The 19,085-nt window shown below is 44.8% G+C and overlaps 1 protein-coding gene across 1 annotated transcript in view; it reads left to right on the top strand.

Moving 5' to 3' along the window:
* The first annotated feature begins 801 nt into the window (after positions 1 to 801).
* The window catches only part of DYNC1H1 (dynein cytoplasmic 1 heavy chain 1), a 65,088-nt gene continuing 46,804 nt past the window's right edge, over positions 802 to 19,085 (top strand). Inside the window, exons 1-8 of the mRNA XM_033108116.1 lie at positions 802 to 1,197; positions 8,726 to 8,813; positions 10,757 to 10,930; positions 11,156 to 11,411; positions 11,792 to 11,978; positions 13,932 to 14,203; positions 14,293 to 14,520; positions 17,497 to 18,573. Coding sequence (XP_032964007.1) covers positions 942 to 1,197; positions 8,726 to 8,813; positions 10,757 to 10,930; positions 11,156 to 11,411; positions 11,792 to 11,978; positions 13,932 to 14,203; positions 14,293 to 14,520; positions 17,497 to 18,573 — 2,538 coding nt within the window. The 5' untranslated portion in view covers positions 802 to 941. The remainder of the gene's footprint in view (positions 1,198 to 8,725; positions 8,814 to 10,756; positions 10,931 to 11,155; positions 11,412 to 11,791; positions 11,979 to 13,931; positions 14,204 to 14,292; positions 14,521 to 17,496; positions 18,574 to 19,085) is intronic.

Genomic DNA, 19,085 nt, shown 5'->3' with positions numbered 1-19,085 from the left:
CAGCCTTCTGTGGACCCAGATACCCAGGCCCACGAATGACAGTGCCAACCCCACCTGCGAGAGGAGCATCACTGTTCTAGGCGGATGCCCTCACATAGGTCCCACGGTCCTCACAGCATCCTGGGGACAGTTATTTTGTCATTAGCAGCAGCCAGGAACCACCACAGCTTGGCTTTACCCCACCGTTCAGGACCCCAGCTGTCACCTTCAAGCCCCTGCCTTTGTAGAGTTTAGTTCCTTGGCTGGGAATGCCCCTCCCAAACTCCCTCGTTCCAGCCTAGTCATGTGACACGCCTGGACGCGCCCCTCATCCCCTCCCCCTCTGATAAATGTCCTTACTCTCCATCTATACACCTAATAACATATATGTCATGACTATATTTTAGCACTTAACACAGTGTAGTCATTCATTCGTTCAATGACAGAACACGGCTTAAGGGTTAGAACAACGTAGGGCACAAACTAAGTGCTCAAAAAAACGTTAGCTCTCGTCGTTAATACCATTAATTCATTCAATATTTATGAAGTCTCGGCTCCCACCTGTTTGCTGCCGCCAGGGCAGTAAACAGGACATACCTAGCTCGGGTGCCAAGTTCCCATCTTTAAGGGATTGCAGTGCCTAGACCGGGGGGCACCGCCCAGCGCTGAGACTACAAGTCCCAGAAAGGTGCGCGGCTGCGTCGCGGGGGGCCCACGCGCATGCGCGACGTCGTGACGCCAGGGCCGCGAGCCCGCGCCAGTGGCTGTGGCGGATCGCTGGCGGGCGGGGCGGGGCTGGCTGGCGGCGGCCTTTAGGGCGGAGCCGGTGCCCGCTCGCTTCAGTCGGCCGCAAGCTAGCGGCGGTCGGCGTCTGTTGCCCGTTTCTCTCGTTTGCCCGCTCGATCTCGCGCAGCGTCTCGGCCGCCTTCTCAGTGCTGCCTGCAGGTCCCGAGCGCGGCGTCATGTCAGAGCCCGGGGGCGGCGGCAGCGAGGACGGCTCGGCCGGCCTGGAGGTGTCGGCCGTGCAGAACGTGGCCGACGTGTCGGTGCTGCAGAAGCACCTTCGCAAGCTGGTGCCGCTGCTGCTGGAGGATGGCGGTGAAGCACCGGCCGCACTCGAGGCGGCGCTGGAGGAGAAGAGCGCCCTGGAGCAGATGCGCAAGTTCCTCTCGGACCCGCAGGTCCACACTGTCCTGGTGGAGCGCTCCACGCTCAAAGGTGCGGCGCCGGGGCCGGGGCTGCAGACGGCCGCAGGCCGCCCCCGCCTCGCTCCCGCCACACCCCCCGCCAGGCGGGAGCCCCCGGGTGCCCCTTCCGGGTCGCGGGGAGGATGAGGGTGCTTCTGTCTTGCCGTCACCCACAACAATAGGATCGCTTTGTCTGCTCGGGCCTCAAGATGGCCGAGTTGGGTGGAGACAGCGTCTCCCAGGCTGAGCGCGGGCGGAGGCCGCATCCCGGCCTCCAATGTCACATGAGCTTTTCGGTTTCGTTTTGTGTCCCGGCCAGGCCGGCCTCCGGAGGGATGTGTCAGCGGCAGACCCGTGGAGCCGTGGACAGCTGGGTTCTGGCCCTCCCGTGTTTTGGGCGTAGGGGGAAGTCCAGGCGGTCGGAGCCGGGAGAGCCGTGGCCGGCTGGCATCTCAGCACCTGCCTTGTACGGACCCAGACTCCCCCGGAGTGACAGGCCTGCGAGGCGGGCATCACTTCTAGGTGGATGCGCGCAGGCAGGTCTAGCTCTTGGTCCTCACAGCCGAGTGGGTCTGTCCCCCCCTTTCACACGTGAGGAAACTGAGGCTCGGGTGAGCCAAGGTCTCCAGCTAGTCCTCGTCCTTGGAGTAGACTCCACAGCTCAGCTCCCCTGTCCACTGCTCGTTTTCGCTAACCATACCTGATATTTGCATAATGTTTGGATGATCCCAATAATGACCCTGTGATATTTGAGTCTATTTGACAGATTTTTTTTAAAAAGGAAGACTCAGGTTAGGCACCTAGTGAGAGGGAGGGGGCAAAAGGTCTCCTCAAATGTTGACCTCCCAAAAGCAAGGCTAGATTAGGCTTGAGAGGGGAGCTTGCCTTCAGGGAGGGTTTTGCGTTGACCCTAAGACCGCAGCATATCTGACAGCCCGCGGATAGGTGTGGCACTGTCCATCTGGAAACGCAGAGATGTCTAAGTAAATTTTAATGTTAGTCCCAAGCGATTGTGCATTGTCTGAAAATGTTCCCCAGCAAGCTGTTTATAATCTTAGAAAGCTGTATGGACGGTCAGTAAGAGAACCTATGCTATCCGCCTCACCCCAACACACACCGAAGTTTCTTTCTGATAATTTGTTTCTTTCAGAGGCTCTTCTTAACTCAGGGATGCTTCATTGTAGCCTGTTTCTTCTGGAGGGGTGGAGGGTCAGAGACAGAAAGATTTTTCTTAGATCCTCATGGAATGTTGAAACAAATAAGCCATTGGGCATATTTAGAGTATTAATGTATTAATGTCTAGGATTTTCTCTTATGTTTGGGTTTATGTTTTCCTGAGTGGCAATCCTCTAGTGGTTTAAAAAAAAATTAACTCACCTACTCTTTTTCAAAGAGTATTGACTTCATGGTAGAAAATTTAAAGTATACAGATAACAGATAAAATTAAAATCACCTGGAATCCTTCAACCCAGATAGAAACACTGTTCGCATTTTGGCGTCATTCTGGTCATATTTCAATGAATACACATTTTATTACAGTACGTTTTAATGTGTGTTAAGTTAAATGTATTTTGAGTAGTTTGACCTTGACTAATTCTTGATCATATTTTCATTGCACAATTTCCGTATTGAAATCAGCGATTTCTACCTTGGGTCTCAGTTTCTTTTTATGGAAAAAAATGTGTGTTTTCTTGATGGGCATAGAAGCGAATATCCAGGCATCCAAATCTTGGCTCCATAATGACTTGCACTTTTGAGCGTTGACTAAGGAATGAGACAGTCTAAAATTGAAATCCTACCTCATTCCTGCTTACAGAAAAATCCCTGAAGTATTTCTAGTAATTCAACCTGTCTATAATTTATTTTTCACTTACAGAAATCTAAAGAAAGGCTGTGTGGTCCCATCAGTCTTGTAGCATCCTGGCTACACTAGCATAATTGAGGTAGAAGAAGTGCAGACCCAGGTCACTCAGTAGGAGGACTTTCTCCTGGGTGGGTTTTATGCGTTAGCCTTGGCATCTGCACATTTAAGCAAAAGATGCCTATCCAGTAGTAACTACAGTGAAAAGGTAGCTTACATTATAACATGGAAAACAACTGTGAATTGTTTAAACTGAACAAAGACCATCACCAACAATGAAATCATATGATTTACGTAACGAACGGGAAATTCCTTTTATTTTATGCCCCTCCACCTTTTTCTGGAAAGAATTTTCCAAACATTTGTAATTGAATATAGAAGCATTTTTATATGAAAATATATATGTGTGTGCGTGTGTGCATATATATTACATATATTTATATATTTATACATTTTTTTACCCCAAGCTACCTATAAACTTTTTTTGTTAAAGTACAGTATTCCTTAAAATGTAGAATAAAGGCTGCAAATTTAACAGTTTATTTTGCTAGTGAAGAGTTGGTGGGAAAGGCATGTTAAATTCTAGCTCCTTATTTTGAAAAGAGGAACCTCCTTTCTCTAATTGCTGGCCTGTAGAACATTGTTTTCTTCATGGTGTACTTCTAAAATTATGACCAGGTAGGGGCTCGTTATTTCCTAGGCGTTTCACAGTGTAAATGACGTTTTTCAGCACTTCTCCCTGAAGTGCAGTCTTGGTTGTGTTTTATCCCGGTGAGAGGTTGGATGGTGAAGGTGGGAACAGGTGCCCAATGCTGCAGGTGGACTGGTGGCTCCAGGACCTGCCTCTGCGCTCCAGCTAGTTGGTGACCTGGCTGGGATCAGGTCTGTGGGTTTTGTTTGTAAAACAAACCCAGGTAAAAAACTAACTTAGAGCTTTGAGACTGAAACGAGTGGCTGCTTTTAGTCAGTACTTACTCTCAGCTTAGAATTAGAGTTTTTCTTGAGATGTATAACATAGGGGATTTTACTTCTTCATCAGATGGCTAGGGACTGGAATGGAAAATAAAACTATAACTTTTTAGAAAACTCAATTTCTCAGAGAGGATGGTGTGGGAAACTTGATGGGGAATTTTTTGATAGATTTTTTTTTAATTATTTTTCTGAGGACTTCATTTCCCTAATGGACAAAGAAATGTAGTCGATTGATGACTGCAAAGTAGTTGTTTCTGGTGTATGCTTAGCGCCCAGAATGGTTACTACGTTAACCGGAACAATTTTCTGTGACTCCGTGCTGTCTTGGCACACTAGGCCAGGAGTCCATCGACCTGCGTTCTTACTGTGCGTGCTGTCACACTGTAGGCGGGGCCGTTTGCCCTGGATAGGACAAACCGGTCTGCAGCAAGATGCGTTTGAATGTGCAGTATAGCATAGTAAATGAAATTTATATACAGCAAAGGGAAAACAGCCATCTCTTCTTTTTATAAAGTAAAAGGATGGAAATTCTGTTCGTCAGCATCACGGAGGACCAGACTGGGAGCAGTGGAGAGATTTTAGCCCCACCTCCCGTGCCATGAGAGAGGAAACCGGAACCCACGATTTTAAGATCCAGTTTGGGAAAAGATGTTTTAAGTAGGATTCTAAAACCAAAAAGCCAAATTTCTCTGTTCAGTTCTTTGGTCTCCATTAAAGTAGGAGTGTTTGTTTTCATTTGTTTCGTATCAGTTATTTCTTTTGAATTAGTAGTAGACTTAAAAATATTAAATCATACGTCCCTCAGGCATTAATAACTTACTAGATTTTTCAATTATTTCTCTCTTTTCTGTAAATACCAAGATTAACCCATTTTACAGCATATACAAGTATTATGTGGGGTTTAACCCTCCCTTCATGTTCCTAACCTGTTACATGGAAGTGTTCAGGTTGAAGAGAAAACTCAGGCTTTCTCAGCAGCTTTTAGCCTTGTCCCAGAGCAGGGAGTGAGTGGGTGTGGCAGAGAAGTCACAGACCCTCAGAAGGAAGATGAAGGATGGACCTCAGGGTGACAGGAGAAAGCACCAGAGACAAGAAAGGGGGAAACTAAAGCAGCCACCTGCGGCAAAAGGGGAGGACATGTGTGGCAGTGAGCAACCAAAATCTGTGGTGTTAGCCTACTTTTTATTTTAAAATGGAAAGATGGAAGGTAGAGAACCAGGAACACGTAACCAGTGATTCGGTAGTGTGTGGGGGCAAAGAAAATGACTGGCTTCGTTTGCTGGGTGGAGAAGAGACTTGCCCTGTGGCTGGGAGGGAAGGGAATGAGGAAATGGCCATGGGTGCAGGGGGTCGGGCAGCCTTGCCTGGTCCTTACCAGTTTGCTCTGTTCCTTTTCCAAGTGCACATTCATCAGACTTTGTGGAAATGCGCCTCTCTCCCTAGGAGAGGCAGTACGAGTCTTACAGTGACCGAATGTGCATCTTCTTTGATTTTATTAAAGGAGGTATAATGCTCACCTAATTGGCAATGTAATGACACAAATCACTCATAGTTTGCAGTCAATTAGTCCTTCAATAGAAGTATAGGCAGATTAGTGCTAAATGACACTTGGAACATCTCTAAACACTTTGAACAGCCCTAGAAATTCTATAAACTCTCAGAAGTTAGCCAAAGAAATGTCCACGGGTTGTGGGTATCAGTATGGCTTGCAGCAGAGGAACTCATGAGGCAGGCCCAACACTTTCTGTGCTGGTCCTGGGTTCTTTGACTGTATTAACAGGCAGTGCTGGTCCGTTAGGTATTAACCAGTAACTTCAGCAGCATTAGGAAAGTAATGCAGACTTGACTGAAAGAGATTATTACCTGGTGAAACATGCGGGTTGGGTTTGTACATAAGCCTCTAAATATAGCAGGATCAATAGCCTTCTTGTTATTAAGCTTTAACTATCAAGTATCTTTCCTCCTCTGAACAATTTTTAATGTTTCTGCAGAAGTAGAATGTCAAATTATTGTTATTTGGAGAGGTAATCATTTACAGAGAGGCAGAAAGGTTATTTGATGGCAGTTTATAAAACAGTGTCAGAGTGTCTTTAACTATGTGAGAGTCAGACATACTCAGACTTCATTTGACCTCTATATTTATGGGGAATAAGCATTAACAAACGAATCCAAGGTGTATTCTATGACTGATCGATAATGACCTGCATGAATTATTGTCAGAGACACCTTAGAATTTTACCAAGCCGGGGAGCATACCTTCTTGCGGCTCTGCATCTGAGGATTACGTCACTGGGTGTGCCTTGCTGGGCCGCAGTACTGCTGCAGTGCCGGCTTCCTCCTATGACTCACCACCTGGCGGGGTGCCCAGTCCCCAGCCCGTTTGCAGTAGGAAGTACAGGCAGCCTGCACCTCCAATCCGTGGGATTTTGTGTAGATGATGAATCTTTATCTGAGAGGAAGAAATGATTCAAAGTTCACACTTTCAGTTATGTCAGTGATTTCCTTTGGTGATTACAGAATATTACTTTTATTTTCTACATATTGTTTGGGTGTTATTTTGATGGTGTATTTTATGTAAATTGTAGAACAGTATTATGGAAAGTTCAGAAAATTGAGGGAGAAAATATTTCATAATTCCACCCCCCTGACAACTATTTTAGCTTGGCGGTGTGTCCTGATTATGTGTACTTGTGCTTGCATTTTATGGATTGCAATTATATGTGTGGTTGGTTTCAGGCAGAATGATTTATCTTGTGGTATATCCACATTTCAGTAGTTATAAAACTTAATTGATTTGATTAGTTGGTATTCTGTTTTTTAGTTAGTCATTATTTTGAAAAACAGCTTGTAAGTACCTGGCATACTAGAATGTTCTACCACCCTCTCCTCCCCTTCTAAAAATTAATACGAAAAACAGTATTTTGGAAGAGTTATTGTCTTAGATATACTAATTGTGTGAATTTTGTATTTGTTTCATCTTAAAGCTAATGAAGCAGATTAGCTTTTGCGCAGACCCTATACCCTCAGATTTCCTAGTTTTTGCACTTAAAGAAACTATACAGACCACCTAATTTAATACCCCACTCCCTCTGCTGCGCACTTCACAGCTCACGAATTTGAAGCCCAGAGGAAGAAAAATCACTTTCCCAAGATCACTTAGCTAAGTCTACTGCCTTGGCTGTTACATGACCACAGAAAAGGGAAGGCCAACCCTGTGTGTATCTTGTTAATTTACTCCTTAGATAGTGACTTTGGCAAACGCAGGTATTCCACCTAATGTGTCATTACAAAGATAATTCGACCAGAGCATTGAGGCATCTAGTGGATTAGTGCTAGATCCCCAGGTTTGGATTATGTCCCATTCTTACACATTTTTAATTTTTCAATTTTGATTTTTAACTATTTAGAAACTTCGTCTACATGCGTCTTGAGCTGTCTTACTATTAAATTCAGTAAGCTTTTTTAAATGATTGCTGTGTGTGGTGTTTGCTGTGTGGGATCCAGCCAGGGTCCCTGCCTTCCAGAAGCTCACTGCTGGGGAGAAAGAGGCGTAGTGGACCCCAGAGCAAGCCCTGAAAAGTGCCATAGGAGCAGAGGGAATGGTTAGGTGAATGCAGTTTGCTTTTTTTGTTTGTTTGTTTGTTTCAATAACAGTGATGCAGCTCTTTTTTTTTTTTGAATTTTATTGGGGAATATTCGGGAACAGTGTGTTTCTCCAGGGCCCATCAGCTCCAAGTCATTGTCCTTTAATCTAGTTGTGGAGGGCACAGCTCAGCTCCAAGTCCAGTTGCCATTTTCAGTCTTTAGTTGCAGGGGCGCAGCCCTCCATCCCATGTGGGAATTGAACCGGCAATCTTGTTGTTAAGAGCTCATGCTTTAACCAACTGAGCCATCCGGCTGCCCCTCCGGCAGCCCAGCGGCAGCTCGCTGTTTTCAATCTAGTTGTGGAGGGCACAGCTCACTGGCCCATGTGGGACTCGAACCGGCAACCCTGTTCAGAGCTCGCACCCTAACCAACTGAGCCATCCAGCTGCCCCCGAATGCAGTTTCTTGATAGCAGTTTTCTTGTTGGGGGTTTGCCCTGGGGGGCCTTGCTGAGGGAGGGGACCGGCCATGTACTGGTGAGGACCCTGGGTTTGGAGTCACAGACTTCTGAATTCTCACTTTGTCCCATTCCAGCTACGTGGCAATTTACTTACATTCCTTACTTGGAAAACTGGCATAGTAACAGCCATGCCAGCCCCTATGGGTTAAAGGTGTGCCACACCTAAAGTACTTAGTAAAATGTCTGTCACATAGTAAGTGCTGAGTAAACAGCTGCACAGAACAGGCGGGGAGGTGGGTGGAGGTGACTTCTGTGTTTGGAGCACGGGATGAGACTGTGGGATGGCGCGGGCAGAGCGGGCTGTAGGGGGCACCTAGCACTGTCCGGCCAGGCCCTGAGGCGGCACTTCTCTGCGTCAGCTCGGTTCACCTTCCCAAAACACTGGCCTGCTGGTGCTGCCCCGATTTACAGACAAGGAAACAGAGGTCAGAGCCGTTAACCACCTTGCCCAGGGTCGTTCAGCGAAGAGGTGCCCCGTCAGAAAAAATGGGTAGAGCCAAGTCAGAGGGGTTTAAATGTCAGTTTGGGGGTGGGGTGAGCTAATCATTCTCTAAGCAGTTGATAAATTAAAAATTGGAAATGTTGACAGGGATTTGATGCAATATTTATTATGATTTGTAGAGGACGTTGGTGACGAAGGAGAAGAAGAAAAAGAATTCATTTCCTATAACATCAACATAGACATTCATTATGGAGTTAAGTCCAACAGGTGAGTAGTGTGAAAATGCCGTGATCTCGGGCGCTAAACTTGCCAGAATTAAATGTCAATCTTAATTGACTCAAACGAAGACATTAAGAAACACTCAAAAGATTTCTGCTCTCTAAATTCAGTGTCTTAGCTTTGATTTCATATATTCAAATTAAGAGGGTTTCTAAGTCAGTATACATTCTAAAATATTTTTACTTTTATTGCCATGTCATGGTACCCATTTTAGGTTATCTAATAACACTCAGATTATGTCTGGATTTTCATAATTATAAATAACTAGTAAACATTCTTAAGTACAGGTGTGATTCTTTTTTAGGATAAATACCTAAAAATTGCATTCCAGGTTCAGATGCAATGCATCATTAAAGTTTTTAATACATGTTACCAGATTTTCCACCATCCAGAAACATTGTGCCAATTTATACTCCAATAGACATATAAATTTAAATATATAAACGTTATAATCGATTCTGCATTGGCTTTTAAAGCCTTTTTATTTTGAATAATTCCAACTCTTACAAAAGAGTGACACGAATAGTTTCTAGAACTACTAGAGAGCAGTTGTGAACATTTGCATCGTCATTTTTTCCTGGACCATTTGAGAGTCGGTTACGGACACCCTGCCCCCTTTCCCTAAATGCTTCAGGGTATTTCCTCAGAACAAGGACATTCTTGTTCATACAGGTATCAGAATAGGTGTCAACCTCAGGAAACGTAATGTTGGTGTCATACTAGTCAGGGACAGCACGTATTCAGATCGTCCCAGTAAGGTTCTTTACAGTGATTCCCCTGTGATCCGCATTCAGTTCTGTGTCTTTCTTTCTGTGTCTGCCTTTTTGTGTCTTTCATGACATTGACGTTTTTGGTTAAGTATAGACCAGTGGTTTTATAGAACATCCTTCAGTTGGGTTTGTCTGATGTTTGTGCATGATTAGATTCAGTTTGTGCATTTTTGGCAGGAATATTATTGCAACTCAGTTCCTTCTCAATGAAGTCAAGGAAGCCTCATTGACTCTTTAAATAATACTAAGTATCATGTATAAAGTACTGGCCTGGGACCTGGAAAATTCAAATATTCATTTTCTTAAAGCTATTAATTCAACCACCTTTGAGCACCTGTTATGTGTAAGATATGGCAGTACATATGCAAAAAATGAAAGCTAGTTCCTGTTCCTAAGAAGCTCGTGGTCTTTGGGGAATAAGAATGGTAGATACACAACTAACTGTAATAGTTGACAAAAATCTATCGTGAAACATGAAGATTAGAGAGACTGCTTCTGATTAGGGAAGGCCCCGCGGAGGAAGTAATGCTGGAACTGAGTTTTGAGGGTAACTTGGAATTTCAGCGGATGAATACAGATTTCTTAAGCAAAAACACAAAAGCACATGACACACTTAGACAGTGGGACATCTAGCTTAAGTAGGGCCTCAGAGTGGGGAAGAGGTGCATAGCAGGAGATGGAGCTGGGAGAGTTGGTTTAGGCCAGGCTGTGGGGATCCCGGAATGCCCGCTTGTCACTTTAACCTATTGGTGACTTTTGTTGTTCAAGCTGATATGTGACATAGCACCGTCAATGAATGCTACAGATTATTATAAGATCAGAGCTAAGCACATTGTGGCTTGTAACTTGCAGTTGCCAGGGAGGTTAGTTTTAGTGAGGCCAAGATTATAAATTTAACCAAGATATGGGACAAATAACTGCCTGGTTTCATGGTCACATGCTATAACCATAACCTTAATTTGATAGTTCTCATGTAAGTAAATGAGTAAAGAAAAATGAGCAGTATACTTCACTATTAGAAAAACAACAATTCATAAGTTTTTTAAATTAAAACATTCATATGAATTTTTAATTTGTATGTAACACAAAGAAGGCTGCAGTTGATAAGATTGATTAGGAATGAGATTTCTTGTTCTAATTTCTTCTTGTGCTTTCTTTTAGCTTGGCGTTCATTAAACGTACTCCGGTAATTGATGCAGACAAACCAGTGTCCTCCCAGCTCCGAGTTCTCACACTCAGTGAAGACTCACCATATGAGACCTTGCATTCTTTCATCAGCAATGCCGTGGCCCCTTTTTTTAAGTCCTACATCAGAGAGTCCGGCAAGGCAGACAGGTAAAAACTGTGTTTCTGGTTAGTTTGGATCGTATTTCGCTTAGTGTTTACAAGACACTGGGAGATGTAAAGCTCAGGAATTGGGACGGTAAAGCTAACAAGCCAAGAGGGTGTAAATCCACTGCATTAAAAAAAATGTATATTATTAATACTTGACCTAAAATAAGAGCATCTCTTTGGAGGCCAATAGTGCACTCAGTTTGGAGGTATTTCCTATCTTTTTAGGGATGGTGATAAAATGGCTCCTTCGGTTGAAAAAAAGATTGCAGAACTTGAAATGGGACTCCTTCACCTGCAACAAAATATTGAAATTCCAGAGATCAGCCTGCCAATTCATCCAATTATTACAAATGTTGCAAAACAGTGTTATGAACGTGGAGAAAAGCCAAAAGTTACAGACTTTGGAGATAAGGTTGAAGACCCAACTTTTCTCAATCAGCTACAATCTGGAGTTAACCGCTGGATCCGAGAAATTCAGAAAGTAAGAGCATAGATTGAAAGTATCGTGCATAATGTTTCGCTCTTTGCTGTCTGTGAGCAAACTGGTCCCAGATTCTGTCAGTGAGGTCAGTTCTGCGGTGACTATTAGCCATGCTACCCTTGGTTCTGGGGGAGCCCCACAGAGGACTGACACGGGCCAGGGGGGTGTGTGAGATTGTGTACTTACTAACCCTGATGGCGCTCATCTCAGCCATCTCATACCTTTGATCTCAAGTTAAACCACTTACAAGTTACAGGCAAGGAAATCTACTTGAAATATAAACAATGCAATTAAATTGTAATGCATGTGTTTAGTTAATGATGCTTATTCTATCTTTGTTTAAATAGTAAGTACTCTTGAATGTTATTTTTTCTTTAAAGGTGACCAAACTTGATCGAGATCCTGCCTCAGGAACTGCTTTACAGGAAATTAGTTTTTGGCTGAACTTGGAACGTGCGTTATATCGCATACAGGAGAAACGAGAGAGCCCAGAAGTTCTCCTTACTCTGGATATCTTGAAACATGGCAAGCGTTTCCATGCCACCGTCAGTTTCGACACTGATACAGGTGAAAACTAGAACTAATAATCTGGTCGAGTAATTAATCTGGCTTTTCTGAGATCTTACTGATAATTTAGATAAAAATGAACAGATTCACCATTTTTCCTGACCCTTTCTTCTCTTGCATCTGTCTCATCTTCCCCCCCAGTTCTAGGTAATGGAAATGACTTTTCCACACCCCTCCCTTCCCTTCAGGGGTTTTGAGAACATGAGCCAGTTTCCAGTCCTGAGTACAGAGAGCCTTGGGAGTTTCCCTCCTGTTCCTAGTTCCTTGGTTCCTTGAGCAGGCTGTGCTTTCTTAGTGTGAAGTCACTGTGCTTCTGCCAGTCCAGGCAGGAAGATGGTTTACATTAAGCAGAAGTTACTTGGTGCACAGAGCCGTGGAAGGAGAGCAGCCACTGCTTACTTTCTCTTCCTCCTTTAACCTGCGCTTCCCCTGCTCTCCGCCTTCCTCCCTGCTCTGAAAAATGGGCGAGGGGAATTTAGTTTCCCACCTGGGCGACAGTATGAGTGACGATGCGTTAGCACACAGTAGGCACACGGACGTTGGAATGACCTGGCACGGTTAGCATTTCTGTACCACTCCGTGCCCACAGAGATGTGTTGGAATGAGTAGGCAGGGCTGCAGTAGTTGTCGTGTTCTTTTCCTTTCCTGCCAAAAAAGGCGTGGTGCCCACGTTTTAGATGTTAGAGGAAGTTCTGGGTTGAAAGTGTCCTGTTACATTGATTACACTGCACACCTTACCTGGGCATTCACTGGGCCTGAAAAGTATGTCTTGACTTTTTTTTGTAACACCTCTGAAACCTTTATTTCCTTCCTAATACATTTTTTTTTTTAATCTAATGTCAGAGGAAACCAAAAAACAGACTGGGACCCAGGTGCTTCGTGATTCTGTGTCCATAACACACACTCACCTACCTTGAGCCATGGGTATATAATTTAAATTTTAGTGTGTTTAAGGAAGATAAAATTCTAGTTTTTCTAAACGTGGATAATATAGAAAGCAAAAAAAGATGAAATATGAGGATACCACCCACAGCCTTTAGCGTGTATGTGTTGACTGATTTGCTTTAAAAAGCAAAAATGAGACCATACTAGGACCATCCTGTAATAACACAGGTTTGTTTTCAAATATCAAACAATTTCTGTCACTAAATCTTCTATAACATCAAAACGTCCCATTGTGAGGATACATTTTAGTTTACTCACCCAGTATTAAGTCTGTATGGAATATCCTTTTACTACCTTATGTCTTTGTATTACCCTATTTTTTTTCCCAAAATTTTATTGGGGAATATTGGGGGACAGTGTGCTTCTCCAGGGCCCATCAGCTCCAAGTCGTTGTTCTTCAATCTAGTTGTGGAGGGTGCAGCTCAGCTCCAAGTCCAGTGGCCGTTTTTAATCTTAGTTGCAGGGGGCGCAGCCCACCATCCCATGCGGGAATTGAACTGGCAACCTTGTTGAGAGCTCAGCGTTCTAACCAACTGAGCCATCCGGCCGCCCCTCCAGAAGCTCAGTGGCAGTTCACTGTCTTCAATCTAATTGTGGAGGGCGCAGCTCACTGGCCCATGTGGGAATCGAACTGTCACCCCTGATGTTCAGAGCTCGCGTTCTAACCAGCTGAGCCATCTGGTCACCCCTACCCTTTTTTTTTAATTGAGGTGAAATTGACATGTAACGTTATATTATGTTTGTATTACTCTGTATCAGGGGTGTCAAAACTTTTTTCAACGTTTTTTACCAAGGGCCATCTGCGGTAAAATACACAAACAGCCGGGGCACTCACTCGAGGTGAAGTACGTATTGCCTCACCTGGTTTATTTAAGTAAACTAAATATATTTTGGGAATTTGCTGTGGGCCAATTAACAATGGATTGCGGACCGCAGTTGGCCCGCGGGCCACAGTTTTGACACCCCTGCTCTATATGAACACTGTTAACTGTTTCTCTGTTAAACTAGGTCTCAAACAGGCTTTGGAAACTGTGAATGACTACAATCCTCTGATGAAAGATTTTCCTCTGAATGATTTGCTGTCTGCCACTGAGCTGGACAAAATCAGGCAGGCACTTGTGGCAATTTTCACCCACCTGAGAAAGATCCGAAACACAAAGTATCCCATTCAGAGGGCGCTGCGTTTGGTGGAGGCCATCTCAAGAGACTTGAGTTCTCAGTTACTCAAAGTGCTAGGCACTAGAAAACTGATGCATGTCGCGTATGAAGAATTTGAAAAAGTACGTTTCGTATATTGGAAATTTACCTCAGGGCGTTGAGGTGAAACCATGCTCTAATAATAAGCTTGCTTTCTTAAATTACATCCTAGGTTATGGTCGCATGCTTTGAAGTTTTCCAGACTTGGGATGATGAATATGAGAAACTGCAGGTGTTGCTGAGAGACATTGTCAAAAGGAAAAGGGAAGAAAACCTGAAGATGGTGTGGCGGATCAACCCAGCTCACCGGAAGCTGCAGTCTCGCCTTGACCAGATGAGAAAATTTAGACGCCAGCACGAACAGCTGAGAGCTGTCATCGTCAGGGTCCTGAGGCCACAGGTAGGACTCCCGTTCTAAAAATTCCTACCGGCAGTGTTTTAATGATGCACGCTTTTTTGTCAAGAATTAACTACTTGTTTCTATTTTGCACTGTTAAGTACTTCTTCAGCTTTATTTCCATCTTGTCACTGCCATCTTTGAGATCGAGTGATTGTGTATTGTATTGTTTCAACCCAAATCTTTTAACGTTCTCTGCACATTTATTCCCACCCCCAAATTTCATGGACTCTAGAGCCAGACTTCCTGGGTTTTAAACTGTGACTCCACCGTTTAATTAGCTATGTGACTTGGACATAGTATTTAACCTTTTCTCCAGATTCCTCATCTGCAAAATGGGCATAATAATTGCATGTGTTTGAGATTTATTGAAAGAATTAAATGACTCATTTTCATTGTACCTGCTTTGTTTCTCTTTTCTTCACCAGTGCTTTTCTTCCCTTAAAAAATCTAGTCCAGAAATATAAGATGGATTGAGATATGTAGGTAGAGGAATTGATAGAGAGATATAGATAAAGCCAATATATAGCAAATGTTAATTGATTGAATGTTAGATATAGACCCTAGGTAGGGGTATAGGTGTTCAGTCTGTAATGCTTTCAACCCTCCTAGGGTTTGAAAGTTTTGTAATAAATTGTTAGGGGGGTGTCCAATCTAGAAATCATGCCATCTAGGAAGATCCATTTACAGATTGGGGTGCCTACTGTTCAGGGTTGAGTAATTGGTAATAACGAATCCTCAGCACGTCTTCACTCGGTGCAGTACTAATGTACGTGCACGTGTATGGAGGCTGGCTTTTAACGTGTTACACGCGAGAGTTTGAGACTCGTGCTGACTCCTAGCCTAGGGTTTCTTAACCCCTCTTGCCATGTATCTCTTCTCATGTATCATTTTTTTAAAGAGCTTTGTATATTTTCTTTCTATTTTTTAAATCACGTGGTACACAGCCTTTATATCAGTAAAGTTGTATAAATCTACATATGTGTATGTTCTTAGTGTGTTTTATTGGCATGTTTAGTCAGTTCATTCAGTATAATTATCGATGTGGTTGCATCCAGATGTGCCATTTCCTGTTTGTTTCCCACCCATCTCATTTTTTTTCTTTCGCTGTCTTCCGGCTCCCTTCTTTTGTGTGAGGTTTAGTGTATCATTTTAAGTTCCTCTCTAGACTTGTAGCTGTGTGTCTTTGACTTTTCTTTTTAGTGATTACTCTTGGGATTACACTATGCATCTTTAATTATGACAAAATCAATACTGACTTCCAGTAGAATACAAGAACCTCGTACCCGTATAGCTCTGTTTCCTTCTGCTTGTCATATGTACACTGGGGAAATAATTCTATTCTTGTCACATATATTACATCTGTATATGTTAGAAACCCAGCAGTACAGTGTTGTAAGTTTTGTTTTAAACGGTCATACACATTTTTGAAAAATTAGAAGAAAAATAATATATATATTCTTTTATATTTGTCCACATATTTACATTTTCAAATTCTCTTCATTCCTTCCTGTGGGTCTGAGTTAGTGTCTGGTGTCTTTTCCCTTCAACCTAAAGGAATTCCGTTAGTATTTCTTGTTCCATAGGTCTGCTGGCAACAACAAATTCCCTCATTTTTCGTTTATCAGGAAAGATATTCCACTTTCATATTTGAAGGATAGTTTCACTAGATATAGAATTCTTGGGTGACAGCAAGTTGTAAGTCTTCCCAGATTTTCATTCTTACAGGGCTCCCTGGGGTCCCCTGTGTGGATATCATTTCCTAGCTCGGCCGTTCTCAGGCTCTCTCATTTCCAGAATCTCCCCTTCAAACTCATTGCTATTCTGCTCCCCCCAGCAAAGCTGCAGGTTTTCCTGCCTGAGCTCGGGAATGGCAGCACCTCTAGGCTACAAGGTGTTCTCACCTTGTTGTGAGCAAACACTTCTCAGGTGGTTGGCTGCCTTTGGTTCTTTCCATTGTTCCTGAAAAGGTCATTTTTAAAAATTTTGTGCAGTGTTTGTTGTTACAGTATCATTACCGGGAGCCTTCAGAATGTTTTAAATGCATAAACTGAAATGGATAGGTTTGCGAACAGTTAGCAACAGGTTTGAATTGTAATGGAGTAATCCGTGTGCTCCTCCGTGAACACGCAAAGTAGCCACGGGCCTGCTACCGTCATTTTGAGGTAGTGACGGGCATCAACAGGCTCTCAGGATACGTACAACTGGAATGTGATGGGGAAGACCTGATTGTGCCAGAGTCAGGCACTGCGGACCACCGGGACTGTGGCCTGCGTTCGTGAGTGGAGGCAATGTTACGTTGGAGTTAGGGGCTAGTGGAATAATGATTTTCATTTCCCCCAAATTCCCAGTCTGTCTAAAGGGCATCTGTGGACCCCAGGTCAATACCCTGCCTAGCTTTCTAATACTGTGGGAGCGTGGGCGTGCGGCACGTGTAGAAGTGTAGCACTTCCTGCCGGAAAGACCATGTGTTTGCCCCGTCCTCTCCAGTAGAACTGAAGAGAGGTTTCTTACGTTACTAGAGCACTTTACCTGTCCCTCTGCTGTGTACTTATGGGTTAGAATTTAAGGTACCATGGGTTAGAATTTAAGGTTTTTAAAAATCAAAAAGGAAGATTATTTATGTTGGATACTGAGTTTGTACGTAGCACTCCTGTGAATTACTGAGCTTTCCAGTGCAGTTTTAACTGTCAACTAGACATTGAAAAGGGAAGTACCCAAAACCTAGGTTTTGACACATGTTAATTTAGCTTCTTAAGCAACGAAACTGCACTGTCAGAAGACTTGTACATTGCAGAGTTAGAACATACTCTATAGTGTTTTATTCGGCTTTATTGAGTTGTGGGTACAAAATGTTTGACTAAAAGTTAAAAACCTCTGTAGCTGACTGGTAAGTTTGTGTGACGTGTGCTACGGGTGGACCACAAAATAAGAATCTTCGCTTGGTGACCTCTCTGGTTACATATCCTTCTCTTACAGGTCACAGCAGTTGCACAGCAGAATCAAGGAGAGGTGCCCGAGCCCCAGGATATGAAAGTGGCTGAGGTTCTCTTTGATGCTGCTGACGCGAATGCTATTGAGGAGGTCAACCTGGCGTATGAGAATGTCAAGGAGGTCGACGGGCTGGATGTGTCCAAAGAAGGCACGGAGGCCTGGGAGGCGGCCATGAAGAGATACGACGAGAGGATTGACAGGGTGGAGACGCGCATCACTGCCCGCCTGCGGGATCAGCTCGGCACCGCCAAGAATGCGAACGAGATGTTTAGGATTTTCTCCAGGTTCAACGCGCTGTTCGTCAGGCCTCACATCCGCGGCGCCATCCGCGAGTACCAGACGCAGCTCATCCAGCGTGTGAAAGATGACATTGAGTCTCTTCACGACAAGTTCAAGGTGCAGTACCCACAAAGCCAGGCGTGTAAGATGAGCCACGTGCGCGACCTGCCGCCCGTGTCGGGCTCCATCATCTGGGCGAAGCAGATCGACAGACAGCTGACCGCCTACATGAAGCGCGTGGAGGACGTCCTGGGCAAGGGCTGGGAGAACCACGTGGAGGGCCAGAAGCTGAAGCAGGATGGCGACAGCTTCCGCATGAAACTCAACACCCAGGAGATATTTGACGACTGGGCTCGGAAAGTGCAGCAGCGGAACCTGGGCGTCTCGGGGCGCATCTTCACCATCGAGAGCACCCGGGTTCGGGGCCGCTCTGGAAACGTCCTCAAGCTCAAGGTTAACTTCCTTCCTGAGATCATCACACTTTCCAAAGAAGTCCGAAACCTCAAGTGGCTTGGTTTCCGAGTCCCACTGGCAATTGTGAACAAGGCTCATCAGGCAAACCAGCTCTACCCGTTTGCCATCTCGCTGATCGAGAGCGTCCGCACTTACGAACGGACCTGTGAGAAGGTGGAGGAGCGGAACACCATCTCCCTTTTGGTCGCCGGCTTGAAAAAGGAAGTGCAGGCTCTGATCGCGGAGGGCATCGCGCTGGTGTGGGAGTCCTACAAACTCGATCCATACGTGCAGCGCTTAGCAGAGACTGTCTTCAACTTCCAAGAAAAGGTGCGTTCTGAGCTGATCTCCTGTGTCCAGGAGTGAGCCAGACACTTACACGCTGTTCTCCCCTAGAAGGCGTGTGTGACTGTTGGAGCACCAGGCCACGTGAGCTGAACGGAGAAGGGGCTGTTTGATGGGGTCGGGCTTTGGGGAGGCCGTTCAGTAACTACACCCTGATTTAGAAGCCAGTGGAGAGGTGACGGGCGCCGGAGTCTGACAGGAGGAGAGCTTTGTTACGGATAAAGCTGCGTGGAGAACGTGGCTCTAGGTCTGCAGCCGTGGCGCTTGCTGTCGATCCACCCCAGACCTGGGCTTCCTCCTGGGCTCCAGGGCAGCTGGACAGTTGTCAGCCTGCTGGCCCCGCGCCTGCCACTGCCGACAGAGCAGCGTGCTAGCGTCCGGTGCACAGGCCGCTCCCGAGGACAGAAGGTGCCGATCAAAACACAGTTAATTCCTGCTCCTGACTTAACAATCAGAGGTCGCCCTTCCCGGGAGCAGGAGGGAGTGAGGGGTAGTTT

The sequence above is a fragment of the Rhinolophus ferrumequinum genome, chromosome 6 (genome assembly GCF_004115265.2).
Source record: "Rhinolophus ferrumequinum isolate MPI-CBG mRhiFer1 chromosome 6, mRhiFer1_v1.p, whole genome shotgun sequence".
Lineage (NCBI taxonomy): Eukaryota > Metazoa > Chordata > Mammalia > Chiroptera > Rhinolophidae > Rhinolophus > Rhinolophus ferrumequinum.
The sequence above is the reverse complement of the archived record's forward strand: the minus strand, read 5'-3'. Positions and strand labels throughout refer to the sequence as shown.